The sequence below is a fragment of the Eschrichtius robustus genome, chromosome 17 (assembly GCF_028021215.1).
Source record: "Eschrichtius robustus isolate mEscRob2 chromosome 17, mEscRob2.pri, whole genome shotgun sequence".
In the NCBI taxonomy this organism is placed as follows: Eukaryota; Metazoa; Chordata; class Mammalia; order Artiodactyla; family Eschrichtiidae; genus Eschrichtius; species Eschrichtius robustus.
This window is the reverse complement of record NC_090840.1, coordinates 45303137-45323404: the sequence shown is the minus strand read 5'-3', so window position 1 is coordinate 45323404 and position 20268 is coordinate 45303137. Positions and strand designations below refer to the sequence as shown.

At 42.9% G+C, this 20268-nt stretch overlaps 1 protein-coding gene across 4 annotated transcripts; it reads left to right on the top strand.

The window, feature by feature from the left end:
• The first annotated feature begins 2903 nt into the window (after positions 1 to 2903).
• On the top strand, positions 2904 to 19177 carry TP53INP1 (tumor protein p53 inducible nuclear protein 1). Of its 4 annotated transcripts, none has more exons than XM_068525397.1 (5): positions 2904 to 3131; positions 8111 to 8266; positions 9478 to 9738; positions 10322 to 10682; positions 14275 to 19177. In XM_068525397.1, exons 3-5 carry the CDS (start codon positions 9627 to 9629, stop codon positions 14522 to 14524), a joined length of 723 nt encoding a protein of 240 aa, XP_068381498.1. In that variant the 5' UTR covers positions 2904 to 3131; positions 8111 to 8266; positions 9478 to 9626; the 3' UTR covers positions 14525 to 19177. The 4 variants fall into 4 exon arrangements, with proteins under 4 accessions (XP_068381498.1, XP_068381499.1, XP_068381500.1 ...); XM_068525398.1 differs by lacking the exon at positions 8111 to 8266 and adding an exon at positions 4289 to 4408; XM_068525399.1 differs by lacking the exon at positions 8111 to 8266 and adding an exon at positions 13132 to 13169 and having other exon boundaries at positions 14275 to 14411.
• Positions 19178 to 20268: the final 1091 nt, after the last annotated feature.

Genomic DNA, 20268 nt, shown 5'->3' with positions numbered 1-20268 from the left:
CTTTGTTAACAGGAGGCAGAGGTATTAGCTGTACTGTTTCTGGATGTTGGCAGAAATGTGGTCCTGCCCTGTGGTCCTTCAGAGCAAAACTTGAGGTTGAATCTCTTTTGTTGGGGTAGATAAGGCAGTGTATTGAGCTCCATGGAAAACAGACAGGAGGACGCTGACAGATGGGGAAAGGGTCACGCCCACAGCAGGGGCTCAGCCTAGAAGTGGGTACTATAGCAACCCGCTGAGAATTACCCTGTGAATTAAAGGATGGTTGGATTCACTGGGTCTGCCCTGGCTGAGTCTTTGTCAGCCAACAGACAAGAGGCTGGTTTGCAGCTGTGTGATTTGACAGTTTGGTTGGGTTCAGACAGCTCTGTGCTGTGGAGATGACATTACTCCTGAGTCTCACTGCATGTATGTATGTAAACCAGTGGCACACCACGGAGGAAGGCAATGGGAGCCACCCACTCTACATGCAGGCAACAAGCAGTGAATTTCTGTGTGTGTGTGTGTGTGTGTATAGAATTTAAAAACAATTTAAAAACTGACTAAAATTCAGTTTGCTTTTTATTATTTTCATGCTCCAACAGTTCCAAACAATGTACAGTGATAAAATACTCCTCCCTCATAGAAGCAGACTTCTCCCACGCCCCCTCCTCCCACCCTTGGTGTAACACTGGGATAAACAAGCACCAGGTGGGACGATTATAAATCAGCAAGAGAGTAAACAGAAAGCAAATGACTCCTGAGATAAGATAAAAAAAAATTATCCCCAAAACTCTGCTTTGTGAAGTTTACAGAAGGTTGATCTATATGCTATGGGCCTTTCTCTTGTTTAGCTTTGTGTTTTGGTGTCCTATTGCTGCTTTTAAACCACCCTCCCAACATTTAGTGCCTTAAAACACCAATCATTTATCTGCTCACAATTCTGCAATTTTGGCAGGGCTCAGTGAGGATGGCTCATCTCTGTTCCATGTGGTGTCTGCTGGGCTTGGACCTTCCTGGATGGTTTTCATTCACAAGTCTGGTACCTCAGCTGAGACAGACTGAACATCTAGGGGCTAGTCAGGCATCTCTCTCTTTCCATGTGGTCCCTCCACATAGCTTGGACTTCCTCACAACATGATGGGCTCTTCTTATGTGGTGGCTGGCTTTCCCCAGACTGCAAAGCAGAAGCTGTCAGGCTTGCTTAATGTCTGGTCTTGGGAGACCTCAAACATTATTTCTGCCACATTCTATAGGTCAAAGCAGTTACAGGGTCAGCCCAGATTCAACGAGAAGAAAAAATAGACTTCACTTCATGATGGTGATATTGTTGTGACCATCTTTGGAATCATCCACCTCACATTGTTTTTCTATCATAACAAGGCATTGTATGCTTTCACATTGTCTGTAATGGTGATAAATCTTATCAAGTTGGAAAAAGGTAGGTCTCCATGTGACCTTTTAAAAATTAGACCCTTAAAATTATCATCATGCCTGGGTTCTGAATGGGAAGATGGTCTCTTCACGAATTGCTAAGAAGAAACAAGAGATTATGGGGCTCCTAATGTAGCAGTGACATTTGAGAGAAAATATTAGGATTAGCCAAAACCTAAAATCCAAGTTAAAGGTTTGGTCTACTTTCTGAGAAAAAGTCAAATGGCTCCCAAATTTTGGTTATTACTTCTGGGTGTCAGACAATCCCCCGCACTTTGATTTACACCCTTTAAAACCAGTATTGTTGGAAGCAGACTGACCACAGGATACTTGTGAGGGCCAGAATGTGAGAGTCAGATACTTTCAGATACTTAATGTATGATACACCTGTTGAGGGTCGCTATAAATTTCACCCTAGGTTAGAGAACCGCATCTCAGTCCAAACAAGATCCATCTAAGAGTGGAGACACATCAAAATGACTCCCTTGCCTTTGCCAGACAGTGAATCCATCGATACGTGTACAGAGCTTTGGTTTGGAAAGTATTTTCAAGCCCACTGTCTTACTTTCCTCTCACTATAAATAACGCGGTGAGCAGGTAGGCGTCGTGTGAATGCCCACAGTCTGTACTGCGTAAACAGCAGAATAGAGGTCATGGGCTCCCTAGGTCACAGGAGAGCCTGGATGCAGCCGCTCTCCTAACTCTTCTTCCTCCAGGATGCTCCTCGTCTTCCGGAGCAAAGGGCCTCCAGGCTCCTGACGTCTCTGCCTTCAGGTCTGGCCTGATGGCCTCTTCTGCCTCGCCGGCCTGTGGGCTGAATCCTGAGCTTGTAGGCGAGTTCAGTCAGCTCCCAGTGTCAGTTACCACAGCGAGGTGGGGCCTGACTCCTGGTCTTAAAAAGGAGGCTGGGTGGGCGGCATCCCTGTATCTGGAGGCCAGACTTTCTCTCCTAAGAAGACCAAGAAGTTAAGTGGGCCTGCGTCACAGTCTTTGGCCTCCATCACCCTCCTCAATGCCCTTAATTTTCCTCTCAGAGCAGAAAACACTTTGTGTCCCTTTACGCCCCAAACGCTCGGCCCCTCACTTGGCCAAAGGGATAGCTGGGGCTGGGGCTCTTCCTCTCCCCTTCCAGTTCCAGTTCGTCCTCACACTCCAGCGGGTTCCCATTTTTGTTCGCCCCCAGCCCCTCCTCTCCTCTCTCCCATGCGCCCCGGTACCAGCCCCCCCCACCCCCCTTCCGCTCGCCCCTCTTCTATCCCCTCGGCGCCCGGGCTTTGTTGCCCAGGCTTGTTTCTAACTCGAGAGCGTCGCCCGGCTCGGCTCCAGGTCACGTGCGTTAGTGACAACCTCTCGCAGGGCGGCCCCTGTGCCCCCGCGCCGCCGATTGGTGGGCCGGGCCTGGCGCGGCCCCGGGGCGGGGCGGGGCGGGGCGGGGCGGGGCGGGGCTGCCCGGCGGGCGGGCCCGACGGGCGGGCGCAGCGGCCGATCAGCTGTTCCGAAGCTGCACAACAACAAAAGGAACGAGACGGGCCGGCGGCGGCGGCCAGTGGCGCGGCCACAGGAGGGCTGGACCGGCTCCGCGCCCCGAGCCCCGCGCCCGCCGTCCGGGAGCCGCAGCTACCTCAGCCGCCCCGCGCCGCCAGCGCACCGGTTCCCGCCGGTCCCCGCCGAGCCAGGCGCCCGCTGCCTTCGCCGCCCGTCCGGCTGCCGGTCGGGCCCACGTAAGTGCGGGCGGGGCCGGCGTCCAGGGCCGCTCGCGCCCGGCCGCCCCGCAGCGTTGCCCGACCCGCGCGCCCTGCCCTCGGGCCGGCCCGCGAGCCGCGGTCAGTGCGCTCCCGGCCTCCGCTGCCTCCGCTCCCCGCCGCGGGCCGGCCGCCCACCCCCTCGGCGGACCCTCGTTGGTCCCGGGGTGCGGGCGGAGGCGGCGCCCGGACACGGGCCGGCCAAGCCCCGGCGAGGGGCGGCGGTTGGGTGTTCGGTTTCTGCCTCCTCCCCCGAGCGCGGCCTGTTTTCTTGGCCGCGGCGGGACCTCCTCCTCTCTCTCCTCCTCCTCCTCACTCCCCTCCACTCCTCCTCCTGCCCTCCGCCGTTGGACTGCAGCTGCCCGCTCGGGACTCGGCGTCGGAGCCCCCGGCTCCGGAGGAGCGAGCGCGGCCGCCGCCTCGGGACGCATCCCCCCCAGGCCCGCGGCGCCGCCGCTGCTCCTCCAGCAGCCCTCCCAGCGCAGGGTCGCGCTCGGCAGCGCAGCGGCTCAGTTACCCGGCGACCGGCGCCCGCCGAGTGTCCGCCTGTTCGTTGCATGTTCCTTGACCCTGCTTGATCTTCCGCATCACTATTTGAGGTTGCACGTGTGGAAAGAGCAGTTTCCCTGCCCATCACAATTAAAACCCTCATCGTTTTGCTCAGTCGCGCTGATTGGGTGCTTCTCATGTGCCATATACTATGTGAGGACTTTACATGCGTTATCTCAATTGATTCCCGCAATAACCTTATGAAGTAGGCTGTATTACGCATAGGTAAACCTGAGGGCCCAGAGAGATTGAGTAACTTACTCAAGACCACACAGACAGTTAAAAGGAATTGGCTTTTCTCTTTAAAAAGTTGCAGATGAATTTTACTTAGGGATTCCTTGTTTTTATTGTATTTCCTAATTACACCTGCTCATTATCTTCTATGTTAATTCCAATTTAGAGTAGATTTAGGAAGAGCTCCCCTTCCCCCTTCCATCATTCGGAAAAGAACCTTTTCTGAATACAAAGTAGTTTTGGGAAAGGGGAGTGGAAAGTGACCCATGGGATCATTGAACAGAGTTAATAATGAGGTGCCCCAAGATCTTGCAATCACTTGCTTGGTAATTGAAATATATATTTCATTGCAGATGTGAAAAGCGTTAGGAAGCTTTTGCTTTTAAGTCACAGCCACTGTAATCCTGAATTGGCAGCGTAATTTTCAAAGGCTCCTGCCTGGAACCAGGACCTTACGAATTTCTATGACTAAGGTCTCGTTTGTTTTTCCATCCTGTCTTTTGTTCTTTTTTGTGACTGTTCCATCGATGGCTCATAGTTCTCTTGGGAATGCTCCCACTTTCAAAATTTAAGGTGAACAGGCTATGAATTACCACTTACTGCTGTCTTTGTCCGCTGTCATTCAGCCTTCAGAGCCAACCTGGTGGATCCCGGGGAGAATAACCCCCTTGTAGCCAGTTGAATAGGCTGGGTAGAGTGGAACAAGCAAAGACAACTTTCTTGGCTTGGTTTTAATGCAGTTTAAAATTTATTTAAAATCACTCGAATCAGCATGTTTATTTTTCTAAACTAGTGAGAGAATGATCATTTTGAGGCTGCTTTTTGATGATGATGTGTAAATTTAGCCACTTGATATTTCAAAACTGTCAAGAAGCCACAACTGTACACATAGTTAGAAGTTAAATCTTTTTTTTTTTTTTTTTTAATTTAAAATGTTGTTTTGGAGCCGCCTACTGGCAGCCAAAACCAACAGAAAAGTGCTGTTCTCTGAAGTTCTTAGAGCCAGAGTTGAGGCTGGAAGGAGCCCGAGAGATCCTGTGCTGGGGTGGGGGATGGAGGGCAGGGGGGAGCAAGGCCCTTGGGACCAGACACACTTACACTCTAACGCTGGCCCCAGCCCTGACCAGCTCTGTCGCTTTTGAGCAAGTTACTTTGAGCCTCAGTTCCCTTATTAGTCAAATGGGACAAATAAGTACTTCAAGTCTGTCACATATAATAAGCATTCAGTAAATTGTAGCTTTAATTATTATGTAAACATTTTGTCGATAAAGACACTCAGACCCAAAGATGCTAAGTGACTTGCTCACAGTCATACAACTGGTTTGAAGTGAACTTGTGGTTAATATTTACTGGGTGCCTGCTGTGTGCCTGCTTTTAAGTGATACATACTTAATCCTCACATTGGCACTACCCTGAGAAAACTGAGGCACCGAGAAGTTACTATATATCCTAAGTACACACAAGTTCCAGGGAGCAGAGTCAAGATTTCAAACGAAGCAGGCCAACTCCAGAGCCATGTGGCCTCTAGGTTGGTTGCCTGTCTCAAAAATGAGAAAATAAATCACATGAACAAGCTCTTCCAGACTAGTAACTCCTTTTCTGAGTTCTCAAACTAGAATGCTGTACCCCATAAGTATTAAACTCAGCCATCTTTCTCTGCCCACAGAGCATTTCTATTCATGAAATATGAAAACATTGATGATAAAAAAAAAAGAAAACATTGATGATAAAATGTTAGGTAATAAAGCGGGATACAAAATTGCGCATGCATTAGCCTACAATTGTGACGAAAAGAAACTGTGTTGAAGAAAATGCACAGTATATTAACAATGATTGCAACAAAGCATGGAATAGAATAATAACTAGTTTCCTTATTTATTTTCCAAACTTTCTATAATGTGGTTTGGTTCATTTTATAATGAAAAAGACATTTTTTAAAAGGGAGGGAATGGAGGTATTTTGAGCCAAGCAGAAGAGGGACAAAGCTGCCTTCTCGAAATGCTGGGGACCAGACACTTTGTCTCTTTTCTTCACTGGGGTGAGACTGCCAGGCTTGCAGGTGCCCCAGAGAACAGCAGCGCCACCTAACCTAGCCTTCATTCCTCTACCTCTTTCCTAAATTGCAGAGCTGTATTTGTAAATTTGTCCTCTTAGGACATTTGCTTTCTCTGGAATTTTTCACTTTAGTTTTATCATTGTCCTAGAGTTGTGAATATGAAAAAGTCATCAGTGATATGTGGTGAGGAGTGAAGTCAGAAGTTCTGCTTTGCCTTTTAGCTCCACATAGAACCAGCCCCCTGGAGAGCCTCCATTCCTGGGTGGGAGCCAAGGTCAAGAGTAGCAGTGCCTTGGTAGGGACAGTCTCTGGGTCATTGAGAGGATAGGCCATCAAGACATTGGAAAGACTTTTCTAAAACAGTATTGTCCAATAAAAATATATATGCATGTTTAAATTTTTAAGTAGCCACATTAAAAAGGGGCAAAGAAATGGGTGAAATTAATTTTATTTATATATTTTATTTAACCTAATATATCCCAAGTTAAATAAGATTAAAAATTTAGTTTCTCAGTCACACTAGTCACATTTCAAATGTTCATTCACCTCATGTTCCTGGCAGCCACCTCCCTGAACAATTTTAGTGTATTGGGGTCTCTCCAGCAGCTCCTCGTCCTTTGTGACAGCTATAGAAAGCAGGGCCAAAGGAGCTTTGCAAAGTTAGACCAGCCTCACTCCAGGAAACCAAAAGAAGATTGACTTGTGCCGGCCCATGGAAAGCTCCTCCGGGGACACCTTTCCTGTGGCAGAGCTGTGTGTGTTCCAGGCAAAACCTGGCTTCCATGTTACGGTTTTGGAGCTGCAGCCAGAGGGTGCAGTTTGCAGTTGGGAACCTGCAGCTGCACAACCACAGTGGCCCCAGCAAGTTTTCTGCCTTATAGCTGCCACTTAAGTGGCCTGGGCCCCACTGACTTACCTCACGTGGCGTCACATTTGGGGGATAAGGGCTCATTCAAGACGAGCAAGGTTTTCCTGTGGGGTGCTCCCTCCCCACCCAGCAGCTCTCACTGGTGCAGGGGCTGAGTCCAGCCCTGTACCCTGGAGAATTGGCATTATTCTCCCAACCGGGTCAGCAGACACAGAATTGTGGTTGGGGCCAATACCTGCCTCCATAGTTTAAGAGAAATGGGGAACAGATTTTGAAAATACCTTTTTTCCCTCCTAGCTTATATGCTCAAAACCTTTATTTACACATCACCTCATCAGCTATTTGCACATGGGGTAGGTCATCTTTTGGGTTATGTCAGGCCAATTACACAGCCCACTTTTCTTCTAAATTCTCTTACATGGAACATAAAGCTGACTTTGTGTTCTCGTACTAGAGCTCCAGACTTCTGGCCATGTTGCTTTCCAGAAGGGTTTCAGGAAGACTGGTTATGCAAGTGATACTTCCTGTTTACCCGCTTTTCATAATGAATGGCTGAGGATGACAGATTATGACCACAAAAGTATTCCAATGCCGCTTATTTGAGCACACATTTGTAGTACTGCACATGGGCAATAGCCTGCAGTGTGCACATAAAGAACTGAACCAGGAGCCTCATCAGCTACAGATTCCAACTACATTTACAGCTAAAGATGATTGTCTTGAAAGTGAAATGTCAAGAGTCTGAAGTTAGGGATTCAAGACTGACACGCCCTGGATGGTCTCACCCACTCTTATGGTTCCTGGCATCCCCTTTGTGTTGATAACTCCCAAATCTGTGCCCCCAGCAGACACCACGCTCTTGGACTGCAGAGTCCTATACTCAGCTGCCTTCCAGACATCCCCGGTGTGGGATTTGCAGATTTCCACAATTCCATGTGTCCAGGGTGCACAGCCTGTACCTCCGCAGTGTTCCTCTTCCACTGAACTATCCCACCATCCCCCCAGTTGGTCAGGCCAAAAACCTGGGGCATCCTTGACTTTTCCCTCCCCTTCACTTCTGGCTTACAGGGTCCTGCAGGATCTGGTCCCCGCTTAGCCCCCGAGCCCGCTCTCACGACCGTCCACCTGGATCTTGAGCCACACAGCAGGCGCCACGTTCTCACTCATCTGCACATTTTCACAGTGTTCTTTCTCCTCCTTCCTCCATTCTTGAGCTTCTCAGCCATTCACGATTGAAGTCATTGATTTCAGGTGTCCTTCCCTGACCTCTGCCTGTGTGGATTTGAGGAGCACCGGTACTTCTCCTCACGTGGCAGTCATCACACCGGGTTGTTGCACTTGCCATGGGAGGGCCTTGTCCACTGCTGCCTCCGCTGCACTGAGCACACTCGGCCTGACCCATAATAGGTGCTCAGCAAATACTTGTGACTAATAGTTGACATTGACTTGAGAATTTTGTACCGAGTGCCTTGCTAAGTAGGTTGCCTGCACTATCTCATTTGACAAGAGTAGTATCTGGGACACTGTCTAGGAGGTGGTGATTGGCAAAGTCTGGAGAGACACCAGTTGGCTTCAGCTAGGGTGAGAGTGGTGGAGAGAAGTAGGTGGATTCGAGCCAAGTGTGCAGCTAGAGTCAACAGGACTTGCTGAGAGTTTGGATGAGGGGTGGGGTGCGGGGGTAAGGATCCAAAGGAGTCAAGGGTAAGGGCTAGGCTTTTGGCCTGAGTAACTGCTGGATGCTGCTGCCTCTCCTTCCTGAGTAGGCGGGGAAGGGCAAGTGTGCCTGAGTATGTTTGTAGGGGAAAATTAAAAGATCTCTTTGCTATTTTGGGGGTTTGATATGCCCACCAGGTAGGCAGGCAGAAATGGATATATAAATCTGGAACTCTGGAATAAGATCAGATGAGGCTGGAGTTCCTCATTTAGAACTCACGAGAACTCCATGAGGTAGAACCATTGCCTCCTGAAATAGTGTGACTTCCTTACTCTTAGGGCACAAGCCACAGAGCCAGCATTTGAACCCAGGCACAGTGGTCGTTTCCAGTTCTGGTAGCTGTTCACCTGAGTTTTGTACAGTGTGACTTTCTCCATGCCAGCTGTAGGAATTGTTTTGAAGGTCAGAGTACTTACAGATTTTAAATGTAATTAGGTGTGCTTACGATCATATACAAGAACAGAGCGGAGAACAGGTGCCAGGGAAAGGTGAGGGCCTGGCGTGATAGTGGTCACTCACTGGCCTCTATTGCTGGCTTCATTTGGCAGCTTCTGGCCAGTTAACCATGAATACCTAGTTTTTGCTCTACTTACAGAAAAGTAGTATTTCAGTTGACATACATTGTTCAAATTCATCCCTTATTATGAAAGCACAGATGTGAAAAAGAACCAACCCCTTCTATTGCACATTTTGAGATATTTACAGGTTGCGTTTGAGTACTCAATTCATAATGTTTGTAAAAAAGAGATATTGCATATCTTGTGTTTGAAAGAAGGGAAGAGCCATAGCTGTAGGCTAAGGCATGTGCTTTTTTCTAAGGGTGGGGATATGTGTGTGTATTTTAAAACCACATACACATAAACGTGCTGATTTGAAATAACCTTCTTTTTCTGTTTTATTTTAGGGATAATGACTCTTCTTGCTTCTCGCCTAAGTTGAATAAGCAACTTGTGCACTTTAATCCCCTGTCAGTGCCATCAGGCTGACAGAAGACAGGTTTTTGAAATCTCAGCTATAAAGACATCCAGCCAAAGTCTCAATCTTGCCTTAACAATGTTTCAGAGACTGAATAAAATGTTTGTGGGTGAAGTCAATACTTCTTCCAACCAAGAACCAGAATTTAGTGAGAAAGAAGATGATGAATGGATTCTTGTTGACTTCATAGGTAAGGGTATTCTTAGCCGTTAATCATCACAGCAAAAGTGGAAACTCTTGCATCTAGTTTTTGCATAAGTAAACCAGTAACTCTGAAGGTTTTTAAGCCTTAAAAGTAAATAAACAAGAATTTGTCTAAAAAAATTGCAGGAAGCATTCTGTGCCAGATGATCAGTCAGGGAAATTGTTTGATGTCAGACTTTGCAGTTTTGCAGCTCTTAACACCCTGATCAAATCAGAGGCACTTTAATAGAAAATCCTCATACTAGACAAGCAGTAACCCATTTGGCGCATTTTGTGTTTACTCAGCAGAATAGAAACGTCTTAAAAACTGTTCCTGCAAAACCAACATAATCCATCCCGTACAGTGATACGCACCCCCCCAACACACACACATGCACACACATGCTAGGTGCTGAGAAGTTATAATCATTACGAGTGAATATGAGTGGTTTTGTTTCTGACCTAAGTAAAGGGAGGCATGTGAGCATCAGCTAACAGCATCATCTCTTCTCTTTCTGTGCTCTGATGTGATACCAATGTGATGCTCCAATCCCGTGGGACTTCAACGACGTGTGTGGACTACGATCTAGACACTTGCACTGGTTTCTCAGCAGCCGAAGACGAGGAAGAAGAAGACATCAGTGAAGAGTCACCTTCCGAGCACCCTTCAGTCTTTTCCTGTTTACCCGCGTCTCTTGAGTGCTTAACTGATCCAAGTGATTCCTGCTTCCTCCAGTTTGAGTCCTGTCCCATGGAGGAGAGCTGGTTTATCACCCCTCCCCCGTGTTTTACTGCAGGTGGATTAACCACTATCAAGGTGGAAACCAGTCCTATGGAAAACCTTCTTATCGAACACCCCAGCATGTCTGTCTATGCTGTGCATAACCCCTGCCCCAGCCTCAGTGAGGCCCACTGTGGGACTGAGGAATTTCATAACCCAAGCAGTCCCAGGTACGTTGCTCTCCGCAGACAGTCTGTTTAGTATGCATTGTATTTATTTCTACTACAGTTCAAAGCTGAGTTTTTAGAAGATGCAGAGTAATCCTACAGAGATTCATGAAAGTATATGCCTAGTGCACAAGGCGGTTGATGGTATGAAAAAAGTTAGTTATAGCACGAGTTTTCAAAAAAGTGAGTTATAGCATGGCCCCGGTTACGTAATGGAGAGCTGTCTCATTTATAAAATCATGCTACTGAATGGAAAGAGAAGACTGGCATTTCTGCTAAGTATCTTAGAATATAACTCTGGCACTTTATAGACTGGATTATTTGGGGCATCAAATTCGACAACAATAGTATATCTTAAAATAAATCTCTTATGATCTTCCAAGTAGTCCTAACTAGGTCACATCAAATGGCGCTTAACCTTAAAACCTGAGGAATCTTAAGCATGAAGTAAAATGGCAGATTTACCAAAACATTTTGCTCAGAGAGTTGTTTTCTGCCTTACAGAGGAAAGATTTCCTACCCAAACAATGTTTTGCTGTTATATGGGTGTCCCAAGTGGTCTGAAAGGCTCTGCTCGAATGGCAGATAGGTTGAGGGCCTGGAAAGGTTCAGGGAGGGTGCCTGGTCAGTGATATGTTCCAAAACAAACTCACAGTCTGTGGCCTTTATTCAGAGACTATACTCAAGATCGCTCCCACCCGCTAAAATAAAACCCATGGCCATGTTAATTAGCTCAAAGTCCAGCTAGTCCGTGTTGCGTGTGAGTGGAAGGTTTCCTATGGGAATAGAGTATTTGCAGGATGCTGGTACTGACTTAGTTCCCTTAGTACCTGTCAAGGGAACAGGTGAATTGTGGTTCGTGCTGTCATCCAAAAGGCCTCTTTTTGGATTGTCCAGGTTCCAACTCTACTAACTAGACCATTGTATATATCTTCTATTTCCTGTTTGCCAAATATAAACAAAGCCCAGGCAGCTCATTAATTTGTTAACTTTACCAGAGTTTGCTGCACTCTCAAGTCTCAATATTGTAGATGATCTTGAATGAGGATAAACATACACTTGTACCAAATTGAAAAACAATTTGCTTATATAGTTACCCAGGCTTTATACTGGCTAAGATCTTTGATGGGAAATGTTACTTTAACTGGCACTTTATTCCACACTATAAATTTATCAAGAGGTTAATGTTTCAGGCATTCCAACAAAAGTTTAAAATATAATTTTTTGGAGGTGGTATTGATTTAATTGCTTTACAGTTGATGCAAATTAATTTCTTCAGTTCTTAGAAATTCCTTCCACCCTGATTTTGATCTCATCTCTGAGGAATTCCACTTGAGAATTTAGCGTGATTAATAGCCCCTTTAAATTAGTAACATTTGTATATTTACGTTTCAGTATTTTTTTTTAATTGTGTGTGTATACGTATATGTATTCAGCAGCTTTGTAGACAACTTATTATAGAAGCAGTACATATGCACTACAGAAAATTAGAAAATGCAAAAAAATTTTAAATGACGTTCTCACTACCAAGGGATGAATACTGTTAAGACTCTAGGTCATATCCTTCCAGATTGTTTTTTCTGAATGTGCCCATGCACAGGTACATACACCATTTTAACCTAAATGGTATCAAGCTGTATGTACTATTTTACAATCTGCTTCCTTAGGCAATGATCTCTACCTTTTTTCCAGTAAAATTTTCCTTCATCAACTACACAAACCATTCTCAGGTTTGCTCGCTAGAGTCCAGAATATTTCATCTAGTTTGTCCAAACCAGCATCCAGTTCAGGACCTTGCACTGCATTTGGTTATGTGTTTGCAGTTTTGACGCAGTGAGAATGTTCATTTTTTTATATCTTGTTTGTTACTGTATCTTGTTATATGTTTTGATATAACACATAGGGTAGTTAAACATAAAGGATCAAGTGAACACAATTTTATATGAATTCTTTTTGAACATAAGAAAGTACTGCAAATTATTATAGTTTTATAATAAAATTTTTTTAACATCTTTATATTTGGATTTGAAATTCTTATAAGAAAGGCCCACTAAATCAAGATAGAAGTAAGATGTCACCAAAATTAGGAGGATGGCTCTGTAGTAAATATTTGTATTTTCTGAGCAAGAAATAAATCATATATCTTTTAAAAGTTAGATTGTTTCCATCCTGTCTATCCTTGAAGAGATTGCCGTAAAGCACATAAAAGTAAGGTGCTTCATAATTAAGGGTGGGCTTCAGGGTATGTACTTTATTGCATTTTAGCCTTTATAAATATTGTTTGTGAAGGTTTATGTGCTATCATAATCTTGAATTAAGTAATACATGTGCCTTTAATGACCCATAGTAAACCAGTTATAATAAAGAAAAGTTGACCACATACTAATAGTAAAATTAAATAGCATTTTAAACCTTACTAGTGATTTAATAGTTCACCATTTAACATTTGTAGGGCCAGGAAAAGCTGCTTTTAAGACTCACTGGCACAGAGTAAGTATATTCCCCTTGAGACTGTGTGATATGTGTATCAGTCTGAGCAGGGAGGCGAAGGACTCAAGGCACCCACCTTTTAAAAACCACTGTCTTTATTTTAACTGCTCTCTATTAGTTTCTTAATGTGACCTGCTTTAATTCTGCCATTTAATAAAAACAATATATTAAAAAAGATCATTGTGTTTTCCTCTAGTGGTTATAGGCAGAATATATAACTGCCTTTCCGTGTAAAATAACCCTTAAAAATCTTGAAGTTCTTCATTATGTGTTAATATAGTTTAGATCTATTGATTAGCTTTTAATATAGAAAACATATAATAATTATATGGTTTGTAGCCATATTTTAAGATTGTGTTCTCCCTAAGGGTTTTTATAACATTGCTGTGCAAATGCCATTACAAAATGTGCCCTGTTGTGATATAAATTTAAAACTTAGAATTGTTTTCTGTAATAAGCAGGTAGCTTCTTACTGAGAATTTTAAATGAGTAGAATTTCCTTATGCATGTTTCTAGTAAATACAGATTTAAAGCTTGTTTCCTAGAACATTTTACTTATAGACAGAAAACATCTGTGAAGGTGCTATTGGCGCAGTGCATCAGTATCAACCCTGCCTCATAACCATGGTCTTCGGAGTGTGACCTATGTTAGAATCTTGGTTGAGTCAGTTAATAATTGTGACCTTAACCTCTCTGAGCCTGAGTTTTCTGATCAGTAAAATCTGGGAATTAAAATAGTTTCCTTTTAAGGTTATAGTGAGAATTAAAACACATGTTAGTTCCCCTCCTAGGAAGCTTATATAAATGGGTTTGGTGTATAACTGAAATTCACTCAAAGTGTAAAGCATTTAAAAAAAAATACAGCCCACTTAATTAACCACCTGTGGATTCTATGGCATATTTCGATTGAAAGTTGGCTTCTCCTTTCTACCATTATCAGTCAGTGTGGTCACAAAATATAAACTTGTCTGTCAGCCATGAGACACTGAGCTCTCATTAAACCATAAACAAATTAGCGTCGCAAACTGAATTGCCAGGTAGCTTTTTCAGTCTCATTAATAACATACTCTGTTACTTAATACATCCCCATTTTTTTCTGTTTCAGAGTGGAAGCTCAGAATGGAATGGGGCAGCACATTCATTGCTATGTTGCAGCTCTCGCTGCTCATACAGCTTTTCTGGAGCAACCCAAGAGCTTTCGCCCTTCCCAGTGGATAAAAGAACACAGTGAAAGACAGTCTCTGAACAGAAATAGCCTTCGTCGCCAAAATCTTACCAGGGATTGCCACTCTCGGCAAATCAAGCACAATGGCTGGGCTGTCCATCAGCCCTGCCCACGTCAGTACAATTACTAAGAATTTCAAGTGTGTTTGGTTGGTTTCTCTTGGTTTGTGCATATGTGCGTGCATGTGTGTGTATGGACGATGAATATGCTGTCTCTTTACAGACAACTGATGACCAATCACACAGTTTTATCGGTATGTTTAGACACTATCTTGAAGACCAGATTTACATGCTGTATATCACGTAATGCCTTGCTCTTAACATTTACTTTGTTGTAAATATTTTCAGAATATTTTTGGAAACATATCAATACAATTACAGTGTTTAGTGTTTGGGGATGTCTTTAAATCTATTAAGGTGTACACAAGTTAGCAATTTAAAGACATTTCTTCCCAAGTACGAGAATAGGCATCTTTCAATTTCATTTTATTTGGTATTAATCAATCTTTTGAGTAAGCAGAAATTTATTCTCAGGGTCAGCCATACACTTTATTGACCAGTACTTGATACTCTTTTCTGTATATGGCGAATACATTTTTACACACTAACATGAGCATTAACAAGTGATGTGGTTGCCACAGATATAATGGAATTATGGCTGAACTTTCTTTTGGAAGAAAACTTGATATATTTCTGTGTGTGTGGGTTTTTTATTTCCCAGATTAGCCGTACAGTTCATTTCGGAATTCAGGTACATTAAGTGTTCGTGAACAGTACATTCAGTAACTCCGACGTGACTGTGTGACATGGTACAGACATTACAGGCATCGTGGGACAACAGCACTCGTCTCACATGCAGAGGGATTAGATTCGACCTGTGAAATTATATTTGGGAAAATGTGTGTCCATAACTAACCCACTGGTCTACTGTTGAAGTTGTTTGGATTCTTTCCTGCCAGCTCTGCCAACTCGCCACCTCACATCAGCTGTAAATTCAGAAGTACTTGTCCTGGCACTTGAGTGACTTCCTATTTATATGTGCCCAAGGGAAGAGAGAGGCTTTATATTTCTGATGCAGTGATAGATCCTCTGCCACGGAGACTGTCCTGCCGAGTGGCAAGCAAGGGTGAAGGGGATCCCTGGTGACATCTCTTCATAGCATCTAAATGAAGGGTGACAGGTTGGCTTCCTTGAGTTTTCGTATTTTTGTTTTAAGTCGGGCTTCGGGCAAAATCTTTAACCACTTTGGCCTCTGTTTCCTCCACCAGTGGGGGAGCAGTGGTATGTACCGCCCTCACAGTTGTTGGGAGGACTGTATACTGATTTGAAGTGGAGCTGCCGAGAACTGATCCTTGCGTGAAATTCCAGGGGGCTCTCGGCCGAGTCTGGTGATGGGGGTGGGGCCGTGGCAACTCAACTCCTCTGCCACAGCTGCTCCTCAGAGGCGATGCTGATGAGGCCGGGGCAGGGCTCTGTTCACACAGAGGCCAGTTAACTCAGCGCAGAGGAAATCGATTTCCTTACCTCTAGCCACTCACTTTATTTTTTAGCAGCTGTAATGGGTTTTGCTGAGCCATCTGCACTCTGACCAGCTTCCTCTGAAATTAAGTTAAACGTATTTACAATCCAAAGCACATTCTGCATAGACAGAGCAGTACTATCACCTTCATAATCAAATAGCTTATTTTTCCATCTCCTCTGCAACCCTAATTAAATAAGTACACGGCTATACAGTGTTGTCAAGGGAGAAAGCAGCATATAGTTATATGAAGTATTAGTATATACTTCAGTAACCCTGTAGCAGTTGGATGCAGGGAACCATGGGAGACTTGTTTTAAGCGAAGAGCTGGGCTCTTTTCTGACTAGTCTGGGGTATGTGGAGTCAGAAGAGGTTCAAATAGCTTAGTTAGATGGTGGTGGTACGTTGTTCGTCCACTGGCTGTGCCGAAGGGCCAGAGGAATGTCTCTTTAGAACAAGAGTCTAGATCCCCCTTCTCTCCTTAGTCCCCTTCCATTTCAGCTACCCCTTTATTTATTTGTTTTCTAATAAGAGGCCAAGTCTGTAAACTTTTGTCAAACTGAGCTAGAAGTTATTTTGTTACTATTTGTGTTTACCAGAGTTGGGAGATAAGGTAGAGTTTTCATGAAGGTGTGTATGTTTTCTACCATGACTGTTAAAGGGCCGTATGTTGCTAACTTGAGCATAGATGTAAGCCTCTGAATACACGGGGGTCTCTTTCTTCATATATTAAATGCAAGTTGTTAGTACCTCACGAGTTAAAGAAGTTCAGCCATGAGAATTTGTTTGGCAGCATGAACAGATTTGTATACAAAACTGCAATGGTCTTTTTTTACTATTATTTTTTCAGATTTCCAAATACCTTAAATACATTTACATCTCTATCAGTTATTGACTTTTTGTTTGCCTTATTTGGGCCAAGTTTTTTATGCTTTGTACCTGGAAAACAAATGATTTCAGTCTTCGCGATGTTTTTTCAGTGTAAGGGTTACCACACACCATCCGTGATATCATACTGTCGTTTCTGTATCAGTATCTAAGGTTTCTGTCTAAAATTGGCAGATGTAAGCATTAAAGAAAGTGGTTATATAATGCAGTTGAAGTTCTTGGTCATGAGATGTTTGTTAGGGATCTACTATGTGCGAGACATAAGACCAATAATAACAGAGAGTGATGTTGACCTGTTAAGTATTCTTTGAAACATGGCTGACATGCAGCTTCTTATAAGTTTATTATTTTTGCTATTGTAAATATTAGTGGTTTACAATGTGCTTTAGTGCATATTCCTTAAAAATTCAAGCAGTGAGAAATAAGACCCCTTTGAATTTAGCGCTCTGTTTCTAAACTGATAATATAGAATGTTAACTTGGAAAAAGTCTGGAATATGTGGTGCACACAGCAGTGTTTCATGAATGAGTTTCTTAGTTTTTATAATGCACCATGTTTCTCAAAGAAGTTTGTGTTTTTTGTTAATAAAACATTTTATAATGTATAGCCTATGTTTATTACTTTTTCTTCTTCACTTAGTTTGATTATGTACTGCACCGTTTAAGTTGAAGATTAACCACCCGTTATTTATCTTCTGTGGCAATTTATGATATATGTTTGGATGGGTGGGGAATTTTTTGCAGAAGGTGCAAAGTGATTGGATTTTTTACTTACTGTTCCAGGGAGCTTTTTTAACATTCATTTCCTGTGCATGTTTTCAGTTCCCATGCAAACTGTTCCTGTTTACATACCTTCCATGTTGTATCAGTACTTTGATTCTAGTGAGATGACAGTTTACTTAAAACTTGAGAGGGCCATTCAGCATTGCCTAATGTTTTTACTTCTCAAATCTGTGTAGTACACTGGTTTGTAATCTCTATGTCTTCCTTGAATCTGAGTGTCTTTGCTATTTCTCTTCCTCCTCAAGGAAATATATTGTCTTATATACTCTTTAAGAAAAGAGAGCAAAGAAGGGTATCTTTCTTATTCTCATTTTCTTTGAGTTGGAAACAAACAAACAAACAAAATGAAGGACTCCACCTAGAAGATAGACATTGAAATTTAAATAGCTTAGTGGAGAAAGTTTAAGAGTTTCCAAGTATTAGTTTTTGTTTTTAGAATCGGTTAAGAGACTGCTCCTTGTACTGGAGATACTAGCATATGTTTGTAATGTTACCTTAAAATTATCTTTTTATTTTATAAGTCCCGTACATACTGGTTAAATTCTTTAAAACGTTGGGCTACTATCATGGATAGGTTCACTGCCATCGGCCCTGTTGATTATTATAAATGGCATCCTTATCTACTTAATGCTTAAATTTTTATATAAAATGCTTTATTTAGAAAACATATAATATAGTGGTGTCAGCCTTGCCATGTACCAGTTTCACTTGAAATGTGACACCAGTTACAGTGGTTTGGGGTGGAGAAAGAGGTCCTGGAAAGCATACAGATAAGGATATCTTTTCCTCTTGGCAACAGTATCCTTTATGTGGGAGGAGAAGTTAACTATTCCAAGGAAGGCAGCTTAAGTGGATATTCTTTTGTGTGTCATTGAGAATTTTCCTTACAACATTTTTTTAAATTGTATCATTGTTAAATGCCCAATTTTGCTCAGTATTTGCCTGAAGTTTTAGTATTTGTTTTCTAGGAGGGCTTCTAAAAACCAAACCAGTACTTGGGGAGGTTGGATGTGTGTGTTTCCAGGCTTGCTGTGTATGAGTGGTTTTGCTTGCTTTTTGGTTGTGTTTTCCTCCAGAGGTTTGGAACCTTAATCAGTAATTGTGTGTGTGTTTTTTAAGTGGCTTTAGTTTTTTGTTTTTGTTTGTTTGTTTCTCAAGTAAAATTGTGAACACATTTGCTTTTCAAGGGCAGGGCATCAGTTCTAGAGACTGAAGAGTATTGTAGGTTGTACTATGTGCCTTCTTGATGTGTTTCTGGACACAATTTTTGTTTGACAACTTGAAAACTCAAAAGGGACATTAGAGTAGGTTATATACTGTACATCAATCTATGCACAAATGGCAGCTTGTTTTCTTGAGCCACTGTCTAAATATTTTTTTCTGTTTTCATAGAAGGTTTTTATACTGATTAGTTCACAGATGGTCAGTTTTATACACAGACTAAACAATACAGCACTTTGCCAAAAATAAGTGTAGCATTGCTTAAACATTGTGTATTAACACCAGTTCTTTGTAATTGGGTTCAGTGGTGTATTTTGCACTACCTGGAGTTATGGTTTTTAATCTGTCAGTAAATAAAATGTCCTTTAACTTCACATTTGTCAGATTCTCTTATTTTTGTCTTTATGGTCATTAGTCTTAAAACTATGTACAACTTACTTAAAATACTTGCTTTTTAGTTTTACTTGTCCAAAAGATATATTTAATATGCACTTTAAATACTTTTTTTAAACTAATTTTTATTGGAGCATGTTTGATTTACAATGTTGTGTTAGTTCCTGCTGTACAGCACTTTAAATATTTTTTTAAACTTGCATAAATTAGCATATTAACATTTTTCATCTAAAACGAATAATCATTTATGTGAACATGAATTTGAGGATGACCCGCAGCCAGAACCTTTTCCCTCCAGCCAATCTGTATTAAAAAACAAATACAGAATTTGATACACTGGTTCTTAGCCTTTTTAAAGCAAGCTTGGTGAATTCTTAATAGCTCCTCTTCCAGATAAATGCAGACACAATCTTACATAAACATTTCAGGACAATACGGACATCCCTGAGGTCCACTGATAACCCCGTATTGTGGCACTGTAGTGTTTTTTGGGTTTTTTGTTTGTTTGATTGTTTTTGCCACGACAAAACAAAAGCTTGTGGGATCTTAGTTCCTCGACTAGGGATTGAGCCTGGGCCAGGACAGTGAAAGCGCCGAGTCCTAACCCCTGGACAGCCAGGGAATTCCTGTGGCACTGTAGTTTAAATAGGCCAGTAAAGAAACATTCAGAATACTTGAATAGGAAGCACAAGGAATAACAACTCCTATATTAATGGATCCTCGGGGAAGATAAGCATTCTAGAACTATAGCTTATTATTTCAAGACATTTTTATCATCTCTTGAGACTCTCAGCTGAGATGAAAAGATTGGGGGCAGGGGTGAAGAAGAGGGGGTCACTCCAAAGATGAAAATAAGGTCACGAGCCTAACCTGGAGTGGCGGGTGAGTGGTTGTTTCTGAGAAGAGTGTTTAAAAAGGTCCACTTACAAGGTGGCTGGAATGTCACAGGACTCTATTAGCAGCGCCATCACATCTCAAGGGCAATGACTGCATGGAGTCTAATGCAGGTGGGTCAGAAGCAACGGTGGCTTGTGGGGGATGGGTTTGCCGGGGTTTCACAGTTTGACGTATG

Coding starts and splice junctions, on each gene's coding strand:
- TP53INP1 (XM_068525395.1), top strand. CDS start 9,627: ATGTTTCAGAGACTGAATAAAATGTTTGTGGGTGAAGTCAATACTTCT. Junction 9,739..10,321: donor GATTCTTGTTGACTTCATAG/GTAAGGGTATTC, acceptor ACTACGATCTAG/ACACTTGCACTGGTTTCTCA. Junction 10,683..14,274: donor CATAACCCAAGCAGTCCCAG/GTACGTTGCTCT, acceptor TTTCTGTTTCAG/AGTGGAAGCTCAGAATGGAA.